Below are 27,428 nucleotides of genomic sequence, written 5' to 3' on the forward strand. Positions count from 1 at the left end.
ATGACAACTGATATTAAACCCTTACAAAGATGAAAAATCACAAGGAAGGAAATCAAGTATCTAATACCTAACATATTCAGTTTACTTGCAAACATTTAACACACTGTTTTTTACCCTTCAGTGGCTGGAAAACAATTGAAATAGCAAATTCAAAAACATACATTTGCAATACAGGGAAAAACATTTTTAAAAGTTTAAAAATAAAGGTCTTGAAAAATAAAAAGAACTTTGCCAGATGCAACCGTAAATATAAACATTTCAAAGATGGCAGCTCTAAAATCAAGAAGGGTCTCTCTCTGCTGGCCACTTCTAAACTTCTACAGAAGAGCCTCTAAAAACTATTTCAATTAGCTGGCAGCTTCATACAGAAGAAGACAATCCTTCGTATTTAATTATTTGCATGTTTATTGATTCATTTTAGGTAAAATATGCAGATTGACTTCTCAGTGGTAAAAACTGATGCAGCGGAAACATGATTATGTGCCAATTATTTTGGACTTGATTACACATGACTATTCCTGGAAAACTGTTCCAATGAAGGAATATGATGCATAAAATCATATATAATAAAATATCATCACTGTGAATAGATATCTGATAATGAGCAAGCAAATTTATTGTGCAAGTGTCAGCTGCTTTATATGAAGAGTACCATGAACTAAATACTACTGTGCACTTTAATTTAAAATCCCAAGTAACTCCAAATTAATATACACCTATATTTTACTGCTTTTAATTCAAGTACTTTGTTAATTTTCAAAAAGATATCTTACTTTTATAGGTGGGGTATAAATGAATTTAGAACATAGTAAATCTCCTGTTCTGTTCATTACTTGCAGATTGAATTAGTCAAATTTATATATAATGCTATTTTCTAACAAAAATAGAAATGATATCTACAAAAAACTGAGAGGGTACAACTAAGAACACACAAAAACATTAAAACGTATGGATCAAAAATTGCAAAAATTATATTTATGTCTGCATGTTTGAGCAATGGCAAACTTCAACAATAACAGTTATTTTATGATCTTTTAGCAATCTGTTACCTGGCAAATAAGTCAGTTTTCTGTAAAAAATAGTAGTTAAAACCTTATATTAAAGATTGTTTCTTTCCATGAATTTATTTTTGTTCATATAAGTATGAATGCTGTAAAATAATATAAATGCAGACGCACCAGTCCATCTGTTAGCTGCTTCCTTAGCTATTTTATTTGCTTGGCCTGAAAAGAACAACAAATAAACAAAATTCCATAGAAGCAATTCCATAGCTGAAGAGGCTCAAAAGAATAAAACTATATTTTAAAACTAATATGTATTTTAAATAACTTGAAAATGTTTTACTATTCTTTTGAAGTTAATATTCAACCAATACTCAAATAAGATTAGTGAAGTTACATCAAAGTGAAATGATATGCTGAAGCAACAGTTTCTACCAGTTACAACTGAAATATGTTGGCATACAGTATATCCAGCCACAGTATAGAAAATAAGAATCCTTCAGTGCTTCACTGAATTAGAAGAGCCTATGTTCTAACAAGAGACAATCTATTGTACAAAGGTTAGGTTATCTAAATTCTGTGATGCATAATCAGGAATGTTTATTTGAAATAATGATTTTATTTCTACTTTTCACCTTTGATTTATAATAAAACAAAACATGGTTGAATTACAGAATCTTTACCCTTTTGTAAAATCCCTTGCTCGTTTGTTATAAATTATTGGGGCAACTTTTTCATGTGGCAATTCATATATTCTTGTTATTCACTTTCCTCTGCTATGGGGGAATTTACAAAAGTGGCCAATGTTACATGGGAATTGGCAGCAAGTAAAGTTCATGGTAAGAATATGCTTTCTAAACTGAAAAAGCTTCTGTATCCAAAGTTCTACACCAATGCATTTGTTTGCTTATAGAAACAGACAATGCTGGTTAAGGCAAACACCCCCAAAGAATGTATACATCAGTTTTATGAGACGATTTAATCACATACCAAAATAATACTGAAATATTTCTAGACTAGCCTATGAGCACTCAAAAGATTGTGGGGAGGGACCTATTAGGACACATGAAAACTGCTGATGTAGCAAATGAAGCTCTTTCAGGTCTCTTTTCATTTTCTGAACTGCATACACACTCCAGCAGGGTCCCACACTGAAATCCTGATATAATTTATAGTTCTTATACCCACCTGCAGCCCTGGTTTGCCAGTACTGCCTAGCATTTTTAGTGGCAGTAGTCAATGTACAAGTTTGTCTCTAGGAATGCTGAGAAAAATTAATGCAACATAAAATGTTTAATTGTTATAAAGGGTATACTATTAGCAAGACTTAATTTGCAAAATGAACTATATCAGATATATGGCAGAACAAGTGTATAGTGCCCAACTCCAAGTTCTATCCTACAACATAATTTTATATTTAAAACTTGCAGACTAGATCATATGGCTGCTTTAAAAAAAAGTGCAAGTATTTAGAAAAGCTTCCATACTTTTGACTTTGCCATGATGGCAATTGAGACCAAAACTGTTGTCGCTAAGAGATGCAGTTATAAAGCATGATGTCACATTACTGTATTGCTTAGCAGCAGAAATCCCAGCAGTCTTTGTTGCCATCATTAAGGGAGGATATCATGTGACCACGACTTGTGACTTCCTGCTGGCTTCCAACAAAAAAAGTCAATGGGCAGCCAGCAGGAAGTTGCAAGTCCCGGGTGGCTTGCAAACAGGCCAGCAGGTGAGTGAGTGCTATGGAGTGTGGCTGGGTGGAAGGGTACTGTGGCACCACATGAGTGTGGCCAGGCAGAGGAGTGGGTGCTGCAGTGCTGCACAAGCATGTCCATGCTGGTAGGCATGTGCTATGGAGTGCAGCCGGATGTGTGTATGCTGCAGGTGGGCGCATGCTATGGAGTACAATGCCCCTGGCATCTTGTACTCTGTAGTGGGCTCCTCAAGGGAAAAGGTGGTAGGAGCAACACTGACTTTGCTTGTGGGAAGCTGGCAGGGAAGATTGCAAATGGTGATCATGTGATAGCATGATGCTGCAACCATCATAAGTGCAAGCCAGTTGCCAAGCCCCCGAATCGCAATCACATGACCAAGGGGATGCTGTGACAGCCAGAACTTTGAGGACCAGTTGGAAGTACCACTTGTTCAGCACCGTTGTAACTTTGAATGGTTGCTGAACAGGCGGTCTTTAACCGAGGACTACCTATAGATGTCAATTCCACCAAAATCTATAACCAATGTAAAGGCAGCAAGAAAAGAGAAGTATACAGAATTAACTGTATTACTGACAGTTATAATTTTCAGGAAAGGTCATAAAAGAACTTCATATTTTAGTTGAACTATAAGACATTCAAAATTCCTACAGTAGATTTCCCATTGTCAACATGTTTCTTAGATAACAGCACTCAGTAGAGAAAGATACTTTGTGGGAAGGCACCTAATAAGACAAAAGTTATTCATACTGCTGCTACATTTGAGAATATGCTACATTTTTAACTATTAATATAGGATTTACTATAACAAAAAGGGGAAAAGGGAGGGATAAAGAAAGAGATTTAAATGCATTATGTAGAACCACCAACTTTTTATATGAAATTGTCATTTTAGAAAGCATGGAGTCTTGTGAAATTACAAATAACTACTTTTATAAAATGATGCAAACTTGAGATGGAAATAATTATTTCCACATGCTAATGCCAAATAATGATATAAATAATGAATTTAGAACTAAAAATATTCTAATTGCCAAAAATACAGAAAGGATGACATTGTAGGATTTAAGCAACAAAAAGGGAAAAAAATCCTTATTTTTAAATTTATGTTGCCTTTTAAAAAAATTGCTTTATCAAGGTGACTCAGTGTGGGAGGGATAACCTGTAAGCAAAAGATAATACTATGTAAAATGTCAGTATCTATACTTTACATTTACTTCTCTTGTATTCCCAACAACATAATAGTATAAGAATGACCTTTAAGATGACAATACTAGTGAAATAAATGCTCAGTACAGTCAAAATAATAGGAGCAACAGACATATCAATTATCCGTAGTTTCATTAGTTTGTGCTAAAGACCTGGCAAGCAGATGGTAGATATATTCTCACTACAAACTAAGTATAATTTGAATTTTTATTGAGAAGTATGTGAATATACTGGCAAAGTACTACCATTTAAGGCCAATTGCAATGAAGTAAGGTAAAAGGAAAAGGAACAAACTCTTGACCTTGAAAAAAACATCAAGTGTGAATAGCTAAATTTACAAAACAAGAAGTAGCTCGGACCAGTATGAGCTGTCAGGTTGCAAATATCCACCAACAAGCAAGTTTTATGGTTTCTTTTTCAGCTAACAATTGCCAAATACCCTGGAATACTTTCAACCTAGTTATCATGTAACACAGTGTACAATAAATTCTTTCTTTCCCCCCTACCCAAAAGAAAACATTTCTGTAATGCTATTCTTTTTTTGACATTTTTGAACAACTACTTCAGTAACAGCTAACTTGTAAAGGCTTGGATACATTTATTCCAGTACCTTCTAAAATGCATAGTTGATAGACGCCCTGCATGTACTTTTCTGAAAGAATAATTCTTTGTATTTAACTAATGAGACATGTACTGTAAAAGCAATGACTCTTCTCTAGGTCATCAGAAGCATAACCTACTCTAGGCAAAACCTATGCAAATGCTGACAAGAAAAAGTGGTGAATTCTAGAGCACAATAATTTTTATTTTTAAGATGTAAATTTGCTTTCATGACAGAATTATATGATTGAATTTAAAGGGCTGATCCAAAGTTAGTGGAGTATTATATACCTGAAATATATTCAGTTTAATAAGAGATATATCCCATGTAAAATAAGACTGGTTTATACCCATTAAAATGCTATTTTTAAGCACATAATTTATAATTATTGCAGTATAGGATTTTCTAACCTACAATGCAGGAACCTACTAAGAAGGTTTTATTACTGATTGAGATGGGAGCACAGCTGATGCATATGTTCCTTCTTGTGTGATACAAGTGTTATATTTTGCTATAGCACTATATCCAGCTTGTGATACCTTAATAAAATGCCAGAATCTGACGTGATCAAGTTCAAAGCTATACACAAACCAAAGAAATAAAAATAAAAGGCACTTGTATTTGTAAAATGCAAATTGACTAATCTGCACAAATCTGGAATTTCATTATACAGCAAATATTAAGAATGTCAGGATTAGAAAAGGAGAAAACTGGAATCAAAACTGAAAATCTAACAAGACATGCAGATGATAGTCAAAAGTAAAGAATTAATTACTGTAACTCATTATGAATGTAAAAGGAAAAACGGAAAATCTGATTTGGTTAAATATTGAACTGACAAACTTGCATGGTTGCTGAATTAATAGTTGGTAGTGAGGAAGTGAAGGTGATAAGTAATTTTGTTTTCTTGTACTTTAGGATATTTATTTATTTATTTGTTTAAAAGATTTGTATGGCTGCTCATCTTCAACACAACTCTGGGTGGCTCACAACAACAATTAAACCCAGTAACTATAAAATCATAAACCATAAAACAAAAACCCAGCACCTACATCATCCCCGTGGGATGCCCCACAACGAACTCCAGATATCCTGATTCTATCCCAGTGCCTGGGTAAAAAGCCAGAACTTGATGGTCTTCTGAAAGGCTGAAAGGGTGGGGGCCTGCCAAATCACTGAGGGGAGGGTGTTCCGTAAGTTAGGGGCAGCCACAGAAAAGGCACGCTTCTGAGTTCCCACTAGGTGGCAAAATTTCAGGGAAGGGACTGGAGCGTACCTACCCTATCCGATCTGGTAGGACAGGCAGATACTCTCAGGAAGAGGCAGTTCCGTAAATAACCTGGTCCTGTGCCATGTATGGCTTTAAAGGTGATAACCAGCACTTGAATTGCACCCAGAAGGAAACTGGGAGCCAGTGCAGCTTGCACAACAGAGGTGTAATGTGGGTGAGCCTAGGAACACCCACTACTGTGTGTGTTGCTGTGTTCTGGACCAGTTGTAGCTTCCAAATGATCTTCAAAGGCAGCCCTATGTAAAGCACATTGCAGTAATCCAAATCGGAAGTGACTAAGGCATGAGTGATCATGAGCAAAGCCTCCGGGTCAAGGAAAGGGCGCAATCTGTGCAAAGTCCCCCCAGCCACCGCTGCCACCTGCTCATCAGGCATGAGCTGTGAGTCCCGGAAGACTCCCAAATTGCACACCAGGGAAGTGCAACCCCATCCAGAGTCAAAGATGATAAATCACCAAACTCTGGGGGGCCAAAAACCCAAAGCTACTCCATCTTGTTAGGGTTGAGTTGAAGTCAGTTCCTCCCCATCCAGACCCTCACAGTCTGCAGGCACTTGGTCAACACCGTAACAGCATCACCTGACCAGCCAGGGGTAGAGATGTATAGCTGGGTATCATCAGCATACTCATGATATTGCATCCAGTGCCATTGAATGACCTCACTCAGTGGTTTCATGTAGGAAAAGAAGAGGAGACGAGAGAGACCAGACCCCTGAGGCACCCCACACTACAGGGATATAGAGCTCAACCTCTCTCCTCTCTGCCAACACCAACTAAAACAGGCCACAGAGAAAGGAGAACCACCACAAAACAATGCCTCCCAATCCTAACCCCTGAAGCCAGTCCAGAAGATATGGTTGATGGTATCAAAAGCTGCTGACAGAGCCAGAAGAGTTGCACCACCCCTGTCCCCAGCTCTCCAAAGGTCATCAGCAAGCACAACCAATGCCGTCTCAGTGCTGTATCCTGGTCTGAACCCAGAAGGAAAGGGTCCAGATAATCTGCTTTAGCCAGGGTCCTCTGAAGCTGAGCATCATTGCCCTCTCATCAACCTTCCCCAAAAAGGGAAGATTGGAGACTGGATGAAAGTTGTCTAGCATGGGTGGGTCCAAGGATGGCCTCTTGAGAAGGGGATGCACAACCACCTCCATCAAGGCAGGAGGTACCATCCCTTTCTGCAAAGAGGCATTAACCACCTCTTGGATCCAGCCACATGTCACCTCCCGGGAGGCCTCAACCAACCAGGAGGGGCATGGGTCCAGAACACAGATGACTGAGCTCACAGCCACAATGACTCTGTCCACTTCCTCAGAATTAACTGGCTCTAACTCCTTCGAGATAACAGGGTTCAGGTGTGTCTCAGTCACTTCCAAAAGATCTGCCCAGCCAAAGTCAACTCCAAGCAAAGTCGAGCGACTTTATCTGACAGATGCAGAGAATATTCCTCACAGTGGAAATAGATGGAATAGATGGAAATGGTGTGCTGGAGAAATATAGAGAAGATTAACCATAGAGCAGAAGGAAAAAGATGCCTAGAAGAGATCATGCAGGATACGGACATTTCAGTGACAGCAAAGATCAGAATAATTACAGCAATGGTCTTTCTAGTAGTAATGTATTGCTGTAAAAACTGGACACTGAGAAAGACAGTAAGAAAAATATACATCTTGGATTTATGGATCTGGAGATGATTACAAAGAGTACAAGGGTCTACAACAAGAAACAGTCAATCAGTTGTGGATCAAACAAAGGCTAATTGCTCCCTAGAGACAGAATCAGCAAGAAGAAACTTAAATACTTTGAAGTAACCGGATGATGGATTAAAAAGAATTATTGTGCTTGGCAAGAGAAGCATAAGAGGAAGTCAATGGATACACTGGATAGATGTGTTCCAATAAATCCTTGGAAAGTCCCTGAAAAAGCTATGACTTTATTATTGTCAGAACAAGTTTGTGAACTTTTGCTCATAAGGTGACCAAGGGTCATAAAGGTCACCCATTTATCATAAACAGTATAGAAGATCAACTGGAAATCTTGGTACACCTTCTGAGGTTTATTGCCCACGTTTGAACTAAGATTCAGATTAAGCTATATTATTAAGCTATATATGAAACTGCAGTGTCCAGATGAAAAGAAGTCTTCATTTTTCTTCTTTTCTTCTATTCTGGGTTGGTCAGATCATACCTAGAATACTGTGCCCAGTTCTGAGCACCATATATTATGAAGCATATTGACAAACTATACTGTGTTCAGAGAACAACCAAGATGATGACAGACCTGGAAGTAGAAACAAAATAAACAGTTGGAGTTTTGGATGTCCACCCTGAAGAAAACAACAGGGAGACATGATACCTGAAGAGATGAATATCTAAAGGGCTGTCATATGGAAAATAAGCGGAAAGTGTTCAGAATTGTTCAAGAATACATGAAAAGAAACAATGTGTTTCAATTACAAGAAAGTTGATTCCACTTCTACTGGAAGGACCTGTGCTCTTGCCAACCATTCCTGCCTACTATCAGGTTCTATTCAAATCAACCTATTATAATCAGCTGTCAAGAGTGACTTCTCTTGTTAATTACTCCTTACTAAGTCCTATTATCACTGCAGCCCTTGTGTTGAGGCTGTCTCCTCTGCAAAGAGGATTTCACACCTATTCTTCATCCTTTACCCAAATAATGGCTGTAACCTATATCTCTTTGCCAGCACATCTAAATGTGAACCCATGAGGGTCAGTAGGTGGATGCAACAACAGCAGTTCTTCCTCTTCTTAGCAGACATAGTCTAACATCGCCACAATATCATTCATGTCAATAGCCAAGTCCAGGTCCTAAGACAGCCTTACTGATTTCAAAGTGACTGCCTAAGCTACAAATGGTGGCTGCCCTGATCTTCACTAGCCATTCAAATGGCGGCATACCTGACTCAAGTGGTGGCAGCAAAAATGGCAAAAGTACCCACACCTCTGACTATGTTGCCAATATGATACTGTTTTACCCACTGCTCACATATGCATGAATCCAGCTGAACCAGTTTTCTAGCCTTCTCTTCCTCTTCTTCCTTCTCTGTGCTACCTGACTCCTCCTTAGACACCAACCTCCAGAGTTATCTTTGTCATAGATTTATCCTGTCCTTCCACAAGAATTCACAATTACTCTATAAGACAAACCAAGATGACAGATATGACACCCTTAATCCAAGCCACTGAATTTATATATGTTATTTTCCAAAACATACCTTCTATTCAGCAGGTTCATATACTGTACATAATTAATTTAATCCTTTCAGCATACACATAAATATACACATGCACAAACATACTCACACATACCAAAAAGGAAGTATATACTATTGTGACCAAGAAAGAGATACCAGAGTTAAAGATTCATCAGTGAAAACATCACTGAAAGCTATGAAAAGCAACATTCAGTAAATGGGATTATTATAAAAAGTACTGGAGAAGAAATCGGGATTATAATAATAGACAGAACTTACGGATTTCTTCAACAATATCTGGATCGCATTCTTTGTATTTATCTACTTCTGTCTTTAGTTGGTCTTTCTTCTGTTGTAAGGCACTAAGTTCCTTTATTAGTGCTGCACGTTCTGCCTGAATACATTTTAATTTGGGAGAATCCAAAATAAAATTATCATTATTATCATTAAAATGTATCAAGTGGTCACTAAGCATACAGAGAATCTAATTTCTTTTCAAATGTAGCAGATAAAACTGCTGCACTGTAACAATTTTTTTTCTAAAAATACAAGCACAAGGTGTGTAATTATGACATTAATACAGTGGGACAAGATTTATACTAACTGTTAATTATATATTTTAGAGCTAAGTGCAAAAACGTGTGTATCTTTGGCAATAATGGTTCAAGTATGTGCAGATTATTAGGATGCATCTCTAGTCACACTCCTTAGAAAACGATGTTCATAATCTAGTACAGAAAGAGTGGTCTGAATACTCTAAAGAAAGTGTAACTAATTGTAAAAGGAATCATCAAATTTAGCAGAATTTTAAAGAAACTCCCCTCATATAATATACAATGTTAATACTATCACAGAGCTGTGTTTTAGGTAACACCGACAACCCTGCATTCTACAGCTCCCACTCACCAAAAACCCACATTTTGGGTTTGAACGATATAATATAATGGCAAAATAGGGGTGCCTGTGGTGCCAGGACATCCTCACTGCCCCCCCCCCATGATTTTTTTTCAATCATCTCACCATGCCCCATAAAAGAACACAAAAATCTCACAAGATTTGACAATGTTGTCATACATTAATTTTTTTAGGGCCTCTGAGCCACCATGCAAAATTACACAAGTGTTCTAAATAAAACTTACAGTATCTTGCCGCCCAATTTTTGAGTGCTTGATGCTTTCCTCTAAATTCTTTTTCTTCTGACAATATTCTGAGAACTAAAGGAAAAGAAAAAGCAAATCTCAGATTATATAAACACTAATATTTATTTTTCAGTTTCATTTTAAGAAATGCCATTTAGTTTCAAACAAGCTTAGATTTCTGTGATATGCCTGTTCATAAAATGGCTATGGTATACAGTATATGATTAATCACAAAATATCCATTTACTGGAAACATATTGTTTCCATAACATAATTGTTAAGGTGGCTTTTTTCAGTTGGATAACAGCTTTATACAGTGCAAAAAATATGTGGAGAGAAAAACACTTAAGATAGGGGTATAATTTTTGTAAGAAAGCATTTCTCAGGCTAGTGCTTATGTCAAAAAAAAAAGATGTTTTATTTAGGAAATAACATGGTGATAAGAAACCCTAAGCTATCTATCTAAGAACCTGCAAAATGCTCTCCTCCATTATGGAGAAAGAGAGTGTCAGGTTAGTACCTGAATTGTACAGGTCAGATTCATATGAGAAAGAGGACTGAACTGAGATAGGAAGTACTGTATGTAATGAAAGTCCACAGAATATCAGTCTAACCAGTAGGAGATACATTACACAGAGACACACAAAGGTAGAGTGTTCATGCATGCAAAGTTGAACTGTCTATCATCCCAGCTTATTTTGCCTTTTTTTTTTTTTCCCCTGTGCAGGCTACTTTTATTTCTCTAGGATTATCAAAGGGGACTAGGTAGGTATTAAAGGCAGTATTATAAATAAGTATAATTCTAGTAGCTGGTGCTTTGCAGCATGCCAATTTTCTACTCATTATTATTTTTAATTAAAAGAATATTTTAAAAAATTAAAATAGATAAGGTAAGGACTTTGTTGAGAACCAAGGAAAGTTTCCATTCACACACTTGAGCACATCAGCAACACACTGCTTATCCCTTCTATAATAATCATATCTATCATTATAAGTCAGTGACAAGACATATATTTTTTATGTTAATCTTTTTATGTTAATGTTTATGGTTCAGTTCTTTGCTGCTCTATGTAAAGATGGAAAAATCTCGCTCTGGGACCACAAACTATCACATTTATAAGGAGATGCAAGTGTGAAAAAAATATTATAGTTGTGAGAACCACTTCTCACAAGGTCATAAGCAAACAGTCAGAAACCAAACCTGTTATAAAAACAAGGGACAGTCAAAAACCATCCCTCTCACCACAAAGTCAGTGCTTTAAGCCCTATGAACTGCACAGGTGGAAAAAAACCGCAATATAAACTTTGGTTTTATGATAATTGGGGCTAGCTGAAATACAGGAGACATTGAAAGTCTTTTACAATAGTTTTATTAGCTGTTACAATTTATATACGGTATTTATGAGATTTAGATGGCTGCCCATATTATATACAATAACCTGGGTGGTTACAAAAACAATAGTGAAAAACATAAAAGAAAACAATAGAAACAGCATAAAAAAAACCCCAACTCCCAGAGCCCCAGAACCACACTCCCTTATGTTGACACTTATATCTACTGGGCTCCAGCCTCACTCTAGCCTAACACTGGGGGAAAAGCCAGTTCCTCAAGGCCTTCTGGAAGACTAAGAGGGTGGGGGCCTGCCAGATCTCAGGGAGGGAGGGTGTTCCACAGGGCAGAGGCTGCCATTGAGAAGGCACACTTCCTGGGTCCTATTAGATAGCAACACTTAAGGGAGGGGACTTGGAGTATACCCACCCTATCCAAACTGATGGAATGGGCAAACATCCTCAGGGAGAGGTGGTCTCTCAAATAATCTGGCCCTGTGACATTCAGGGTTTTAAAGGTGACAAACAGAACTTTGAATTGCACCTGGAAAGAGACTGGAAGCTAGTTCAGCTTGCACGGTAGGAGAATAATACAGGCAAACTGCAGGACACTTAGAACAGTGCACGCTATTGCATTCTGAACCAGTTGTAACTTCCAGATAGTCTTCAAGGTGCCCATGTAGAGTACTTTGCAGTACTACAGCTGGGAAATGACTAAGGCATGAGTGACTGTGATAAAAGTATTTATCAGAATTTGTGTTCTTGGATGCCTACTTTCACCAGTTTCCAGTTCCAGTGTTGTTGAGACAAACCTGACAGTAAAATATATCTGGATTTACATATTGACTGACAAAAAAGCAAGATATTTGTAGAAAGAAACACTGATCTGATATTCTGTGTGTGTGTGTGTGCGCGCACATGCGCACATGTGTGTGTGTGTGTATATGAAACTAATGAAGCATACCTAAAACATGGATATATAGGTAGCATATTGTATGCATATTAAATTTATCAGATCGTTTTCCAGAGGGTTAATCTACTGCAGCAAAACACACTCAGTAGCTTGTCATTCCTTAAAGGTAATTTGTTAGCCTTTAAGACGTTGCAAGAGTTCATTACTTTTACCACTTGGTATTGCTAATTTCCATGAGTTAATCTTAACTTTGTGGATGACATGAGCTGCTGATAAATTTACAAAAAGGCATTCTTAAAAGTTGGAAAAAGTACTATAATCTGAATACTTTATATGTTCTGAGGTTACTAACAATCAATACTATGTCTATTTAATATCTATATAGCCTACTGGATGAGGTATTGCACTTTTAATGTCTCTGAAATGTTTGCTAATGTAGCAATTTTCATGAACAGACTTCCAGCTAAAACTGAGAATGGTTCACAGCATATCACACAAACTACATTACTAAGGTTCTGTTCTGTTGACTCACTGACAAGTAAATTGCAGATTCCACTCTATCCACATTGCCTTTTATGGTGAAGCCTTTCAAAAGGTGTTTTTGTGCAGGATATCTTTATAGAGCAACTCTCTCGCTTTTGCAGTCAAATGTGAAAAATCAGTCTTGGATGTCAGCCTTCTAGATCCCAGCATTTTAATGTTCTAAACAGAAATCTTTTAAAACTTATACTATTGCTTAGTTTAGCAAACCTTTTTGAATTCTAAGGATGATCCTGCACAAGTTGACTTATTTGAAACTAATTTCTAAATATTTATAATCACAGTAATAAGGATATAAGACAATCAGTGAAGGATCAGATTGAAGGCAATTCTGGTCCAACAGCCTTTTTACATAATTATCTATCAGGCATTTCTAGGAAAACAAAAATAAAACTTAAGGGCATTGGCATTTTCTTACTAATGTTCTCCAGCAACCAGTAGCATGAATAGCATTCTGCTTTTGCACCTGGAAATATTGTCTTCCATGAATTCAGTTGCCTTTTAAAGCCACCAAAGTTGGTCACCATCAAATCCACACAATTTTGCATTATGCAAAGTTCTTCCTTTATCTATGCGTTCAAGATTTTAGGATTATTGATGCTCCCTGAGTGACTGCCAATTTTATATCTATGCTTGGATCTATTTATTTTCTATTATTGTATATTGTAACTATTGTAAATTGATTTTAACTGTTTTGTAAACTGCCCAGAGTTATTTCAACGAGATGGGCGGTGACAAATTTGATATATAAATATAATTAAAATTATAAGGATACCAAGTATCATAACCCTATTCACTTGGTTTGATAATGCATAATTTTACATAGCCCATTATATTTCCCCAAGGTAAAAAGCTCCAAATGTTGCAATATTTCATCAGAAGTAATTTGATTTAGCCCTTCAGCTGTAATGTTATTTAATCAGGAACAACAAACAGTGAAAACTATACCACAGTACTAAAGCTAAATCCTAATCAATGTATCTTCTATGCTTATAAACTTCCCAGAATTATTCCTTGTGTGCAAAATGTCAACTACAAAAAAATCAAAACAAAAATCCTACATAAAATAATCTCTAACCATGATGCCAAGCATGCTCTCACATTACAAGAAACAGGAAAAAAAATCTTGCAAGTATGCTCTATTCCCAGTTAGAATAACAGAGAATGCCCAGAAAATCAGGAGCAGCTATTAATGCCTTTTCCAACTAATACTTTTTATTAATAGGCATAAACTTTTGTAAACTACAGTGTATGCCTTTGAATAAAGTTTGTTAGTCAGAAAACATGCTACCAAATTCCTGATTTTTTGCGACCATAAATTAACATGGCTTTTATAGAAGTTATACAGGTATGCATTCCTTTTTTTTCTGTGTGCCCTCATAGTTGAAATATTTTTTTTTTGTGATTTTTAAAATTGGTTTGGGTCTTATACTAGAGGCTTCAAGACTGCCTCCCCTTAAAGGTGGTCCTTTTATAGCTTTAGATGTTATATTAGCTCCTGGCCAATATGAGGTACTACACATACCTATAGAGGATACCTACGCCTGAAGAGTGCCAGTATGGGTGAAACCAGTTGTGCAATGCCTCCTACTGGTCAGCAGCTAATATAACAGCAAATGTGGCTGTCCTACAATTACTACAAAGAGAATTGCCAGGTTCAAGTGTAATGATAAGCCAGACTTCCATAAAATATGACTTATGATGTTTGGAACATAAGTAAGTCAACTTTACCCTATCCCACTTCACATGGTTTTCGTCCTGATTCAACTGAGGCAGTGAATTTATTTTACACTATAACCTCATCAACTAACCACTTGGGCAGGACAGCTGAGTGAATGTACCTCCTGTCTTATAGCAATAGACATAAAGTACCCTGAGCCAGTCCTTCAGACTGGCCAACAGTGGAACAAGGACACTGAGCTTGTTGTTCCCTGCCTTGCTAGATAGAGCATTTTGTTTCTACTGAATGGTACCCTGGCACTGGACAACTGAAGGGCAGTAATTATTCAGGCTTCCTTTCATATTATGAAAGGAAAATGGGGGTGGCATAAGTTAGATATTAATGCCACTTATATTCATATCTTCATCATGGACTTTTAAAGAAACAATTTTCTTTCTTTTCCTTTTCTCTCTATGCTCCTTTCTATACATTTTTTGTCTTTATAAACCTGAAGACAGGACCTGTCTTGCTCTCTTTCTCTTTTATTTTATCTATATGAACTACTTCAAGAGACAATAATTATCTACAAAATATAACATTCAGAAAAGAAAAAATAATGTTTTTATTAAGCTTTACAGGAAACTGTTGCTTAAATCTTAATATAATGAAAATTATAAAAATGGGTCAACCGTAATCAAGATCAGTTTAAATATAATGGAAAACTAGAGTTTGACCACACATAAGTATCTGATTCTCAAATATACATCCATTCTCTATTATATGCAAATGTTATTCTCTGTCTCTCTTTATATATACACTCTACATCTCACATATACTTTTCACATCTCCATGGATAAACTTATTCTGAGGCCAAGTGTAAAACCTCTCTTGCACCCTAGTAATCTTAATGCAGTGAGATGGGATAGTCCATAGTAGCTTCTTAGTAAGTGTGATTGTCCCTTGATAAATAGACGTATCCTCCCCAAGGTCTGCTTGATGTTGCACTGCACTTGCCTAGTTTTTACAGCAAAACTATCAGTGTGTGATGCAATGAGGGGCTTTGTTTATCAGCTGCCTTGCTGCACTAACTCTGGTTAGGGTAGAAAGGAAGTAACTGGCCCAGATCACCCAGCTGGCTTCCATGCCCCTAGTTCAGCACTTCAACCACTACAGCACGCTGATTCTCTCTACACCAATACGGTGCTATTGGTATAGTAAATGTATTCTATAGACTGGAAAAAATGAATCGGCTACATTTCCTTAGAATTTGTTAGGGGAAGCTAACCTTTATTGAGTTTTTCAATCTTAACAGTAAATATTTAATCAAGGGTCAGCTAATTCTTAGGTTTAGGGCACTAATCTTAAAAAAAATAAAATAAAATTTTAAAAATCACAAAATTTTATTCATAGGATTTTGTGTGATCTCAGATATCACCAAAGTTTCAAACAGTCTTAAGTAAGAATATCAACATCTTACTGCCTGCTATTATTTCTGCCTTTAAAAATTAATTAATTATAGTATTTTCATATTTGATAATACTAAAGATGGCATCTAGGCTTTGATGTCTAGAGTGCCAGATGTAATTTAATGATCTAGTCCAATGAACTAGCTGGAAGTACAGATTATGAATGAAACTATTTCTTGTAGCAACACCAGATTGATAGTAAACTGCATATCCTATCTAAAATTGCCTTTTGACAATATAAACTCTGCATATTTTCAAAAAGATTCTTGTATTCATTGCTTTACTATCTGTAATATTCCACTTTTTCTTTAGATCCAGTATCCTTTTAGAGTTAAACAAAGCACTCTCCCCGGCTTATATTTGTGTAAGCAACAAAGAAATACAAATATAGCTGCCCTGTTCACATCTAATTTGAGCCTTAGAGTGCTCCTGTCCATTTCTGTACTGTTTGCTGAAAATATTTCTGTCATCCTAGCATTCCTTCCTCTGACCTTATTTAAGATAACTTCTTTCTCTTTATACTAGTCCTCACTGAAGTGGCCTCTGTAGTAGCCCCACAAATCAAACTGTGCATGTTCTGACTAGCCTTGATGTAGTCTGCTATTAACCTTCAAATGCTCTAAATTCTTCCTTCCCATTAAGGACCCAACAGTTCTAATTTTTTTTTTCCTGGCCTATAACTACTGAAATGCAGCCAGGGCTCTTATAGCACAAGTGAACTTCTCCCAGCATGCAGTAGCAATAATGAGATAAATTTTACCAGAAAACCATTTGTCTCTTATGAAGGTAAGAGCACGGCTCTGCCAATAAAAAGTAATAAGTTCAAGAGCCACGAGATACATTCAATTATCTGGATAACAGAAGAAATATGTGTTAGTTGGTAATTGCATGTGGTAAAAAAATAACTATAATATTGGAGCTTTTATAAAAGAGAAAAATTAGAGAAAAAAGTTCCTTTATATTATATTAAGAGGAGCAGGGCAACATAGCAACTCAGTAGACCAGAAAAAGTAAATCTGAAAAGACTTTTTAAGTTCTCCATGCAATATATAAAATACAACATTTGCATCTGGATGTCCAACTTTTATTTTCTATAAAGAAAGAACAGTAGCATTCATAAAAACAGCCACATTTTCAGGTCTCTGTTTCATGAAGTTATTCATGGTGTTTAAAGTCCTTGCATGGTATGTTCATTACTTGGGCAAAATGACAATACAAGTTTGCTGACTTATTTTCAGCTAAGAAAACTAAGTTTGCTCTATTTTCTAGCAGCTCAGCAGAACAACATACACTTTCCATCTTATTCACATAAGTTTCAGATTTGTTAAGGCAACCTAAGAAGCTTCCAAAATGTTAAAAATGTTGAACCTAGCACTCCTAGCCTTTTTCTTTTGTTCCCATGCTCATCAAACTGTAATGCAGATCAAACCACCTAAAAAATGTTGTGTGTGTGTGTGTGAGAGAGAGAGAGAGAGAAAAGAGAGAGAGAGAGAGAGAGAAGCAGCATCCTGTGTCTACAAAGGACAAGGCAGTCAGATTGTAGCTGAAATAGGAATTTGATTTGAAGACATATAGGATCATCAATTAATTCTCCTCCAAGTCAGATTAATGGATTATAATTTGCTACATTTACCTGCGATTAAGATCATGTAATTATACATATAGAATTACTGTATTTATTCTTATGTGGTTCTTGCACTGATTGCTACAATTATGATTCCTTGCAGCCTGATTTTGGGACACAATCTATTGAATAGTAATCACTTTAAAACTCTGATTTATAGATGCATGACTCTATCTAATCCACCCTTCCTCAATCAGATACCAGTAATATTTGTTGGACATTAGCTCCAATATTTTCAGTCATCATGCCTCACTAGTGTGGAAGTATGTTTAAGTATTTATAGAGTGTACAGATACCTGCCTGCTACTCAGCAGAGATACTAGAGCCAAATCTTTCAGCCTGGAGGAGATTAACACATCTTTGAATATGATAAAGAAACAAGATAAAGTTATTAAAACCTGCTGTGTACAAATGTCTTACTGTATTATTTGTTCAGGGAAAGGCTCACACATTACCAAACTTATGCAAACAAGATGTTTTTATTAATATGGTCAATTTAACAACTACAATCATCAAATGGTTATATACAGTATCTCCAAGGACACAGAAGGCCATTTCACTTGCACAGTTAGCACACACACTTTAGTTACTTTAGCCATACTGTTAAAATATCTAAGCACAAAGAGGCTTTTTTCTTGACTGGGACAGACAGATGCTGCTGCTAGTCCAAAGTGTTCTGGGTGTGGTTCAGCATATTCTGAAAGACCAACAGAAAGATAATGAACTTCACAGCAGAACCAAGCCAAATTGTTCTACTTGAATTATAACATTTGGTGACCGAAGCATGGGATTTCCTTTTTCTGTGCATGAAAAAGATAGTATAGCTGAAATTTTTGTATCTTCTAGATCAGTGAGCATACTGGAATTTGTTAAGGATTTATTTACACACACTTCTGTTTGCAGATTGCGGGATACTCACACACAGACACACATTCCTCAAATGTGCTATTTCCATTTCCTTCTCAAATACTGTATAGGCCAGAAAGGATTGTGTTATTTATTAACCAGTATCTAATTTTCATCTTAATCCCAGGAAAACGACTTTTAAAATTTCCCAGACATTATAATCTGCTTTAATTTGTTTTATCCATGCTTCTTTATTTATTATACTTTTCACACTTTTAGTGTTTATGCTAATCTGTGTGTGTGCATGTTTGTGTATTCATAAGCCTTACAAACGTGCTTATGAAATGACATATAATTGCTTACATTGCATTCCTGTCAATCTTAAGAGAAAAAAGCACAGCCTCACCTACATGATGTTATCAAAAATGCTATGGGATTAACCCAATAAAGTATGATTTCTTTTCCTGACCTTTTCAAAAATTTGATGGTGAGCAAGAAGCATCAATTTACATTTATTCTGCAGTGCACATTACAACGACAAAACCATTATTCCTTAAAAATTAATCAGCATACTGAAGTGCTTATTATTTCAGCATATGTGTTCTCAAATGTTAAATCCTGCCCTTGTGACCATTGCTAGTCCTAATGCAGGATGAGATTCTGTCCTTCCAGTAGTGCTTTATGAATTCAGATGTTGCTTATCTGAGTTCTGGATAACACATTGGTAATAAAAATGTTAAAAAACAGCAGTAGCAAAGAATATTTTGCAATGCCTATATTGCACATTATAAATATCTTAAAATAATTGAATCACTCATATGTAAAATAATACATAATTTCATTAGAATATTTTATCATTTTGTAAGGCAAGTTCTAATCAGAAAACCAATTTTAATATTTACTTATGAATGACTGCAAAGACAATAGCTACCCTTTTAAAATTACTGTTAAACCATGATTTGTTATATGACTTCTCTCCCATATAAGGATTATGTATAATTATGTATAATTATAATATCTATAATTCGAACTTTATTTAATGAGTTACCAACATTCATAAGAAATTTCTATAGTGATTAAGATGGCAACCTAAAACCCAGGGCTGCATGAAGTCCCTTAACAAATTTTCTATTGTAATTGTAAAAAATTAGCATCAAAATAGTTTTCCATTATTTTGATGAAACAGATGAAAACTGTATCTTAAACCCTAAATTGGCTTAACACAATAGAAATAGGCCTCAAGCTAGTCCCAACTAGAAAACAACATCAAAACAGAAAATCTTGGCCTTGCTATCCTATATCATTATCCTCCTAACTACAGCCCTTAACAGCTACTCAAATGATATTTTAGTGTTGCTCTGTCCTTGAAAATTTGGCCAGTGTAGGAAAAGGGGCAAAGCGCAGCCAACACTTCTAACACAATCCTTTTATAACTAGAACATCTAATTAAGATTTTCCAGGAAATCTTAATGAACATGTTAATCAAGAATTAAACAAAATAATATGACTAATAAATTGCTATTGTGCTGAACTGAAGTTATGGATTAGTCTGGGGAATAACTTGCTGAAACTGACAATTGAATAGCATGATCATTTAATCACAAATAACTTCTCTAATGTTAAAGAACAAATAATTCCATTATGAGTCTTCACAGTTAAATACTACAGACACAGAGAATCAGAAAATATAAAATCAGCTTTACAGGATGTAATGTTTATTTATTAATTCCATTTGTATACCTCCTTCCCACAAAACTCAGGGCAGTGGACAAAATAATAAATAACAATAAAATACAACCATCAGTATTGACAATAAAATAGCACTGCACTGAGTACCAAATCGAGCCAGCAGGTTGTCTTCAGTGTCTTCAGTTCTTCCCAACCTGTGCAATTTTGATATGTGCAGACTTCAAGTCTCACAATTCTTAGCAATGGCATTATTGGCTGGGAATTCTGGGAGTTAAAGTCTATACATCTCAAAGCTGCCCAGATTGGGAACAGTGATGTAGAGAATATTGCAGTATTCCAACAGGAGTTACCACTGCCAATTCTTGCCAGCATAGGTAGGGCTATTAGCAGTACATGAACTAGAGCTGGAAAGTAGGAGCTGCAAGTCTAGAAGACCATGAAGTCATGGACCTACTTCAAGGGGAATATAACCCCATAACCCCCAGACTCTATGTTTCTGGAAAACCTAAACGTTTATTGACAAACAGCATCTACGTCTTCCTAGGGTTTTATTTGATCTTGTTTCCCCTGTTCCAGTCCATGGCCTCTAGGCACCAGTTAGACGTCAGCACACTTTAGCCCAGTCTGGGGTGGTCATGTACAATTGAGTATCATCAGCATACTGATGATATTTCACCTCAAGCCTACAGATGACCTCTCCTAATGGCTTCATATATATTAAATAGCATAGGGGACAGAACCAAGCCCTGGCAACCTGCATTGGAGTAGCTAATAGCTTAAACATTAATCCTCTATTTTTTTATTATTATTATTTATTATTACAAAAAAGGAAAAAAAACCCATAAAAGTGCTTTAACATAAAAGTGAAAATGATCAACCAAAAAAAAAAAGTTAATATATCATTATAATAGTACACAGTTCCAATTCTGCTTATCTAATACAAATATTATTCAAGTACATATATACAGTGGGGCAAAAAAGTATTTAGTCAGCCACCAATTGTGCAAGTTCTCGCACTTAAAAAGATGAGAGAGGCCTGTAATTTTCATCATAGGTATACCTCAACTATGAGAGATAAAATGAGGAAAAAAATCCAGAAAATCACATTGTCTGATTTTTAGAGAATTTATTTGCAAATCATGGTGGAAAATAAGTCTTTGGTCACCTACAAACAAGCAAGATGTCTGGCTCTCACAGACCTGTAACTACTTCTTTAAGAGGCTCCTCTGTCTTCCACTTGTTACCTGTAGTAATGGCACCTGTTTGACCTTGTTATCAGTATAAAAGACACCTGTCCACAACCTCAAACAGTCACACTTCAAACTCTACTATGGCCAAGGCCAAAGAGCTGTTGAAGAACATCAGAAACAAAATTGTAGACCTGCACCAGGCTGGGAAGACTGAATCTGCAATGGGCAAGCAGCTTGGTGTGAAGAAATCAACTGTGGGAGCAATGATTAGAAAATGGAAGACATACAAAACCACTGATAATCTCCCTTGATCTGGGGCTCCATGCAAGATCTCAGCCCATGGGGTCAAAATGATCACAAGAATGGTGAGCAAAAATCCCAGAACCACATGGGGAGACCTAGTGAATGACCTGCAGAGAGCTGGGACCAAAGTAACAAAGGCTACCATCAGTAACACACTATGCTGCCAGGGACTCAAATCCTGCAGTGCCAGATGTGTCCCCCTGCTTAAGCCAGTACATGTCTGGGCCTGTCTGAAGTTTGCTAGAGAGCATTTGGATGATCCAGAAGAGGATTGGGAGAATGTCATATGGTCAGATCAAACCAAAGTAGAACGTTTTGGTCTAAACACAACTCGTCGTGTTTGGAGGAGAGAGAATGCTGAGTTGCATCCAAAGAACACCATACCTACTGTGAAGCATGGGGGTGGAAATATCATGCTCTGGAGCTGTTTTTCTGCAAAGGGACCAGGACGACTGATCCGTGTAAAGGAAAGAATGAATGGGGCCATGTATTGTGAGATCTTGAGTGAACACCTCCTTCCATCAGCAAGGGCACTGAAGATGAAACGTGGCTGGGTCTTTCAGCATGACAATGATCCCAAACACACCGCCCGGGCAACGAAGGAGTGGCTTCGTAAGAAGCATTTCAAGGTCCTGGACTGGCCTAGCCAGTCTCCAGATCTCAACCCCATGGAAAACCTTTGGAGGGAGTTGAAAGTCGGTGTTGCCCAGCGACAGCCCCAAAACATCACTGCTCTAGAGGAGATCTGCATGGAGGAATGGGCCAAAATACCAGCAACAGTGTATGAAAACCTTGTGAAGACTTACAGAAAACGTTTGACCTCTGTCATTGCCAACAAAGGATATATAACAAAGTATTGAGATGAACTTCTGATATTGACCAAATACTTATTTTCCACCATGATTTGCAAATAAATTCTTTAACAATCAGACAATGTGATTTTCTGGATTTTTTTCCCCATTTTGTCTCTCATAGTTGAGGTATACCTATGATGAAAATTACAGGCCTCTCTCATCTTTTTAAGTGGGAGAACTTGCACAATTGGTGGCTGACTAAATACTTTTTTGCCACACTGTATTTCTAATAGAGTTATATGAGTATCCTGTTTTTTTAACCCAGTGTATTTTGTATAAATTAGTCCCATATTTCATTATATTTGTCCATACAAAGTCTATGTCTATAGGCAATCCGCTCATAGGTAGCAAGTGTAATCAGGTCTTCAATCCATTGACTAAATGGGGCCATACATTTAAAATATTAATCCTCTATAACTATTAACTGGAACCACTCCACTCTAAAACTGTGTTCCCTCTACCTTTGTAGGTGATCTATAAGAATACCATAGTAAATGATATTGAATGCCACTGACATATCTGGTAGGGTGCGAAACACATTCCTTCAACAAGGTCCTGATAAGAGTCGTCCACCATAGTGACCAATGGTGTTTTGTGTTTCATATCCTGAACCCTGACTGGAAATGATCTTGATAATCTGTTTCCTCTAGGATATTCTGAAGCTAACTTCCAACCACTGTTTCAATAACCTTTCTCCACAAGGGGAGATTGGAGACTGGGCAGAAGATGTCCAGTGTTGTCAGATCAAGAAATGGTCTTTTCAACAGAAAGTGTACAACCACCTCTTTCAAGGCAGGTGGCTTCAGAGAGGCATTAACTAACTCCCCAAATCCAGTCACACATACACCCTGTTCAATTGTCCAAAGGAACCAGCAAGGGCAAGGATTGAACCTACAAATGGAGGAGTTCATACTACGAAGAACCCTATCCATTTCCTCAGGTTCCACAAACTCAGAAGAATCCCATGTTTCAGTGCAAGCACTACTTTACTTGCAGGTAGGCCTTGTTTAGTGACTGCCTTATTTAGCAGCCGTTCACAGTTATGACAGTGATGAAAAATAACTTTGCAACCAATCCTTGCATTTATGACCTCTGCGGGTCTGTAAAGCAAAGGAAAGCTGAAGTAAGATCATAAGCATAGTTGTGGTTTCACGTAGCAACTGCTTCACTTAACAACCAAGTTGCTGGTGCCAATTGTGGTCACTGAATGAGGACTATCTGTACTTTGTGCTGGTTCTGTCCAACTGGCAGACCTGAGTGAATGCATGTGACTTTATCAGAAAAGAAACTTATCTGATTGTCCTGCAATTGCAGTATCCAATCTGCCTTTCCCTAAATGGATCCAATTTATTTTGAAGTGGACTGCAGGCAAGAACCAGCAGATGCAATGTATGGAGGAATATAGAGTCTTTTCCATTGTTATTACACTGTATAGGCCTCAACCTGGTACCACTGTTCAGTCTAATTCACCTTTGGTCTTGTGCTACTGTTCTTCTAAGCATCTTTTCACACTTTAGCTTCTGAAGCTTCTCTGTAAACCAGGGAGCCAGTTGGGTTTAGTGACAGAAGAAGACCTCAAGGAGCAATCTCTTTTTCCAGAAATCAACCAGATGTATGGTTGGGGAAAAAAACTTGCTAGATTGTTGGGGGGAAAAAACTCTCAGAAACAATCTCAGGATCCATCAGGAGCTTGGGGTGGACCATCCTAACTGGCCCCTCATGCACACAGAAGTCCAAGGTGCTTACAATCTGCAAAGGACAAATCTCCAAGTCCTTCATATCCAGATCTCTTCTATTCCAAAGTAAAAACAAGGTCAAGCAAGCATGTGCCCTCCTTCATGAGTACTTGTGACATCCCCATGGTTGCTAGACCCTTCATCCCAGGATTGAAGTCCTCTAATACCAATAGCATAAGCAATTCCAATACCATCCTACCAATACACCAGCAGTAGCTACTTTTGTCCGTACAGTCAACTTCACATACAAATAGTTGCAAAGAGCTACCTCAAGGGCAGTGGTCACTAATAATTACAGCTACCTCTTCTCCCTAGCTGGACATTATGGCAGGATGGCAGAATTCTGACTTTGTGCACAACCAGGTTTTAGTAATACATGCCAGGCCAGTGCACTTCTCCACTGCTAAATCATAGAATATGCAGTATTTTCTTGTACTACCAGCAGCTTGAGACCAAGGCACCCCACCATTGAGCATCTGGTTACAGGGATGAGATACTTAGTTAGAAGAGATCTGTACCAATCGGTGGATCTCCTTTCTTCTGCAAATGGCCTATACACAGTGGTCCTCTGTCATATCTTCTTTTGTTCATCACTGATTAATGTGGCTTCAATTTCTTTTGCCCCTCCCCCAGCATATTATTTAGCCACTCCCTCAAACCTTCAGCATTGCCTGTAATGTGCATAGCACATCTTCCACCAACTATCTCTTCCTGTGCTGCCACTCTCACCTACTTACCCTCCACAACCTATAGAACACCCTAACAAATACCCATACACAATGTCCATACACAATATCCACCCAGTATACATGAGTAACTGGTACTCTATACTATGTATGAAAATTCATTCTCCTGTTCTCTCATTCCTGGGTGGATATCTGCTCCTAGTTTCTTACTATGGTAGCCAAAACTTCCAGATCTAGTTCAAAATTCACTATCTTCCAGTCCATTCAGAAATCACTATTACTCCAATGAGACTAATCCTTCACTGCCATCTCTGAACCCCACAGCCAGATCAGCCTCTACCAGAACCTTCTCAAACCTCCAGTCATCTCCTGCTTGAGCCTTAATCCTCAGCTACCTGTGCCACCCATTTTCCAAAGTTCCGGTCTTCTACCCCTCTCACAGGTTTCTACTGAAATACTACCTCTCTCACAGCCTACGCCTTCTTCACCAATTTGTTCTGGTTGTCTCTTAATGGCTCTTCCATGGCTGCTAGATCCAAAATGGTTGTCACTGATACTTCTTGAGTATCATTGCTTCCATATGGAATCAATGTATCTGACTCGTCTCCCTTCTTATTACTTCTACATTGTCCAAGACTGAGAAGGATCTACCTTTACAACAAGTCAGCTCTGGGTCCAATACATTGTATCAGCTGGTCTTCACCTCTGTTCTTCTTTTAGTACTATCATCCCATTCCCCACTATCCAAGTCCTTTCTCTTCAACTTTCTCCTTCTATTAAAACACATCCAGCTTCTTCTCAATCTTTCCTTAAATTAGACATATTCCCACCCCACCCCTTCTTGATCCCTAAACCTCGCTTTTTATATAATTAGTGGGCAATACACAAATAATTTTTTATGAAATATTTTATTTATTTATTTATTTATTAAATTTTTCAACTGCCCATCTCCCCACAATGGGGGAATTCTGGGCGATTCACATTTTTATCCAAATATTTTAGAAATCAGTTTTGCTACCATGGGATGCTAGAGGATTCTTCTTGTCTCCTTCCTTCATATTATCATTGACACTGCAATAAAAGGCTATTATTTGAACTGCAGAAATTTATTAAGATAATATTCTTAAATTAAAAGAATTTTTGCACAATTATTTAATATGATGTTTCATTCTACAACTAATTATTTGCTGCAAGACAAACTACATGTATTCCAAACAAACCTTATTGAGAGGTATATATGTATTTCTGTATATATTCTATTACAAATGACCACAAATGTAGTCATCTAATCAAGAAAACCAGCAGCAAAGCTGTACTTCAACCTGATGGATGGCACTCTAACAGGCTTGGGAAAAATATAAGTTTGACATAATTTTCCAGTGAAGGAATATTTAAAAATCCTCTCAATGAAGAATAATCTAATTGTGTTAAATGACCAGTTTAAATGTAAAGCATCTTGTTCATTCATCAAGAACAGTCTGCAGGACTGTGCATTCTCACCTTCCCCAACGTTTCCCTCTAAGGCACAACTTTTGAAAGGGAACCATACATTACTTTATTGCTTCACCATAGTTAACTCTTATATATGCATTGATGCTAACCATAGCTAAGGATATAAAGAGTACACTCACTACCCTGAAAGTATGATACTATAGTGAAGGCTATAAGCAAGTGATACCTAGAATGTGTCAATCAAATTTAAACCCTTCAAAACATTACAGTTACAAAATAAGTGTCTTTTACCTGTTATTAAACAAACAGCTTATACATATGTCTAAGACCTAAGCACCAGCTTATACTGTGTGTATGACTCAAAACCACTGAAAGATTCAGCACTAAATACTGAAAATATTTGAGACAAAAAGCCAGGAAGTTCAAATAATACAAATAGGAAAACACTTAAAAAGATACAGTGCAACTAAATACAATGGGAAAATGCTCATTTGGAAATAGACTGGCTTTCAGTGATCACTGTATTTGTCTAATAGGAGGCAAATAGAATTACCTGATTCTGCAGTTCTTCCATTTTACGTTTTCTTGTGTGCAATGCTTTACTTGGGAAAGCCCAAAAATAATTCGAAGTTCCAATCCTATCAGTGTCTACCATACCATCATCAACTAAGCTCTGTAAGATATCCTTCACTGACATAGCCGCTGTCAAAGAAATAATTATTATTTTGAAAACTTGGTTGGATTGGGGAAATTATTCATTAAAACATCAGAGAACATAATAAGGATTCAGGATGCCTTTTGAGACATTTTCAACAATTCCCATAAACTTTGCAAATCACTACAAAATAGCAGATGATAAATTAAGCTTGCTTATGCATATAGCAAATCAAAAAATAGAGTTCCATTAAAATCACTGCCATGAAAAGATGGCAAAAAAGATTAATTCACATAGCTTTTTCCTCTAAGAAACTA

General features: G+C 36.9%; 1 protein-coding gene across 4 annotated transcripts in view; it reads right to left on the bottom strand.

The window, feature by feature from the left end:
* The window catches only part of MND1 (meiotic nuclear divisions 1), a 49,701-nt gene that overhangs the window by 15,481 nt on the left and 6,792 nt on the right, over positions 1 to 27,428 (bottom strand). For 2 of the 4 annotated variants that reach the window (XM_007442323.3, XM_088132742.1), the window contains 4 exons: positions 27,010 to 27,158; positions 10,169 to 10,243; positions 9,309 to 9,423; positions 1,179 to 1,223 (listed from right to left, as the gene is read on the bottom strand). In XM_007442323.3, the coding sequence (XP_007442385.2) occupies positions 1,179 to 1,223; positions 9,309 to 9,423; positions 10,169 to 10,243; positions 27,010 to 27,158 (384 nt within the window). The remainder of the gene's footprint in view (positions 1 to 1,178; positions 1,224 to 9,308; positions 9,424 to 10,168; positions 10,244 to 27,009; positions 27,159 to 27,428) is intronic. The other 2 variants (XM_088132744.1, XM_088132743.1) reach the window with 1 other exon arrangement.

Source organism: Python bivittatus, unplaced genomic scaffold, assembly GCF_059951505.1.
Source record: "Python bivittatus isolate LINGU-HERP-01145 unplaced genomic scaffold, Pbiv_v1 ctg000070_np1212, whole genome shotgun sequence".
In the NCBI taxonomy this organism is placed as follows: domain Eukaryota; kingdom Metazoa; phylum Chordata; class Lepidosauria; order Squamata; family Pythonidae; genus Python; species Python bivittatus.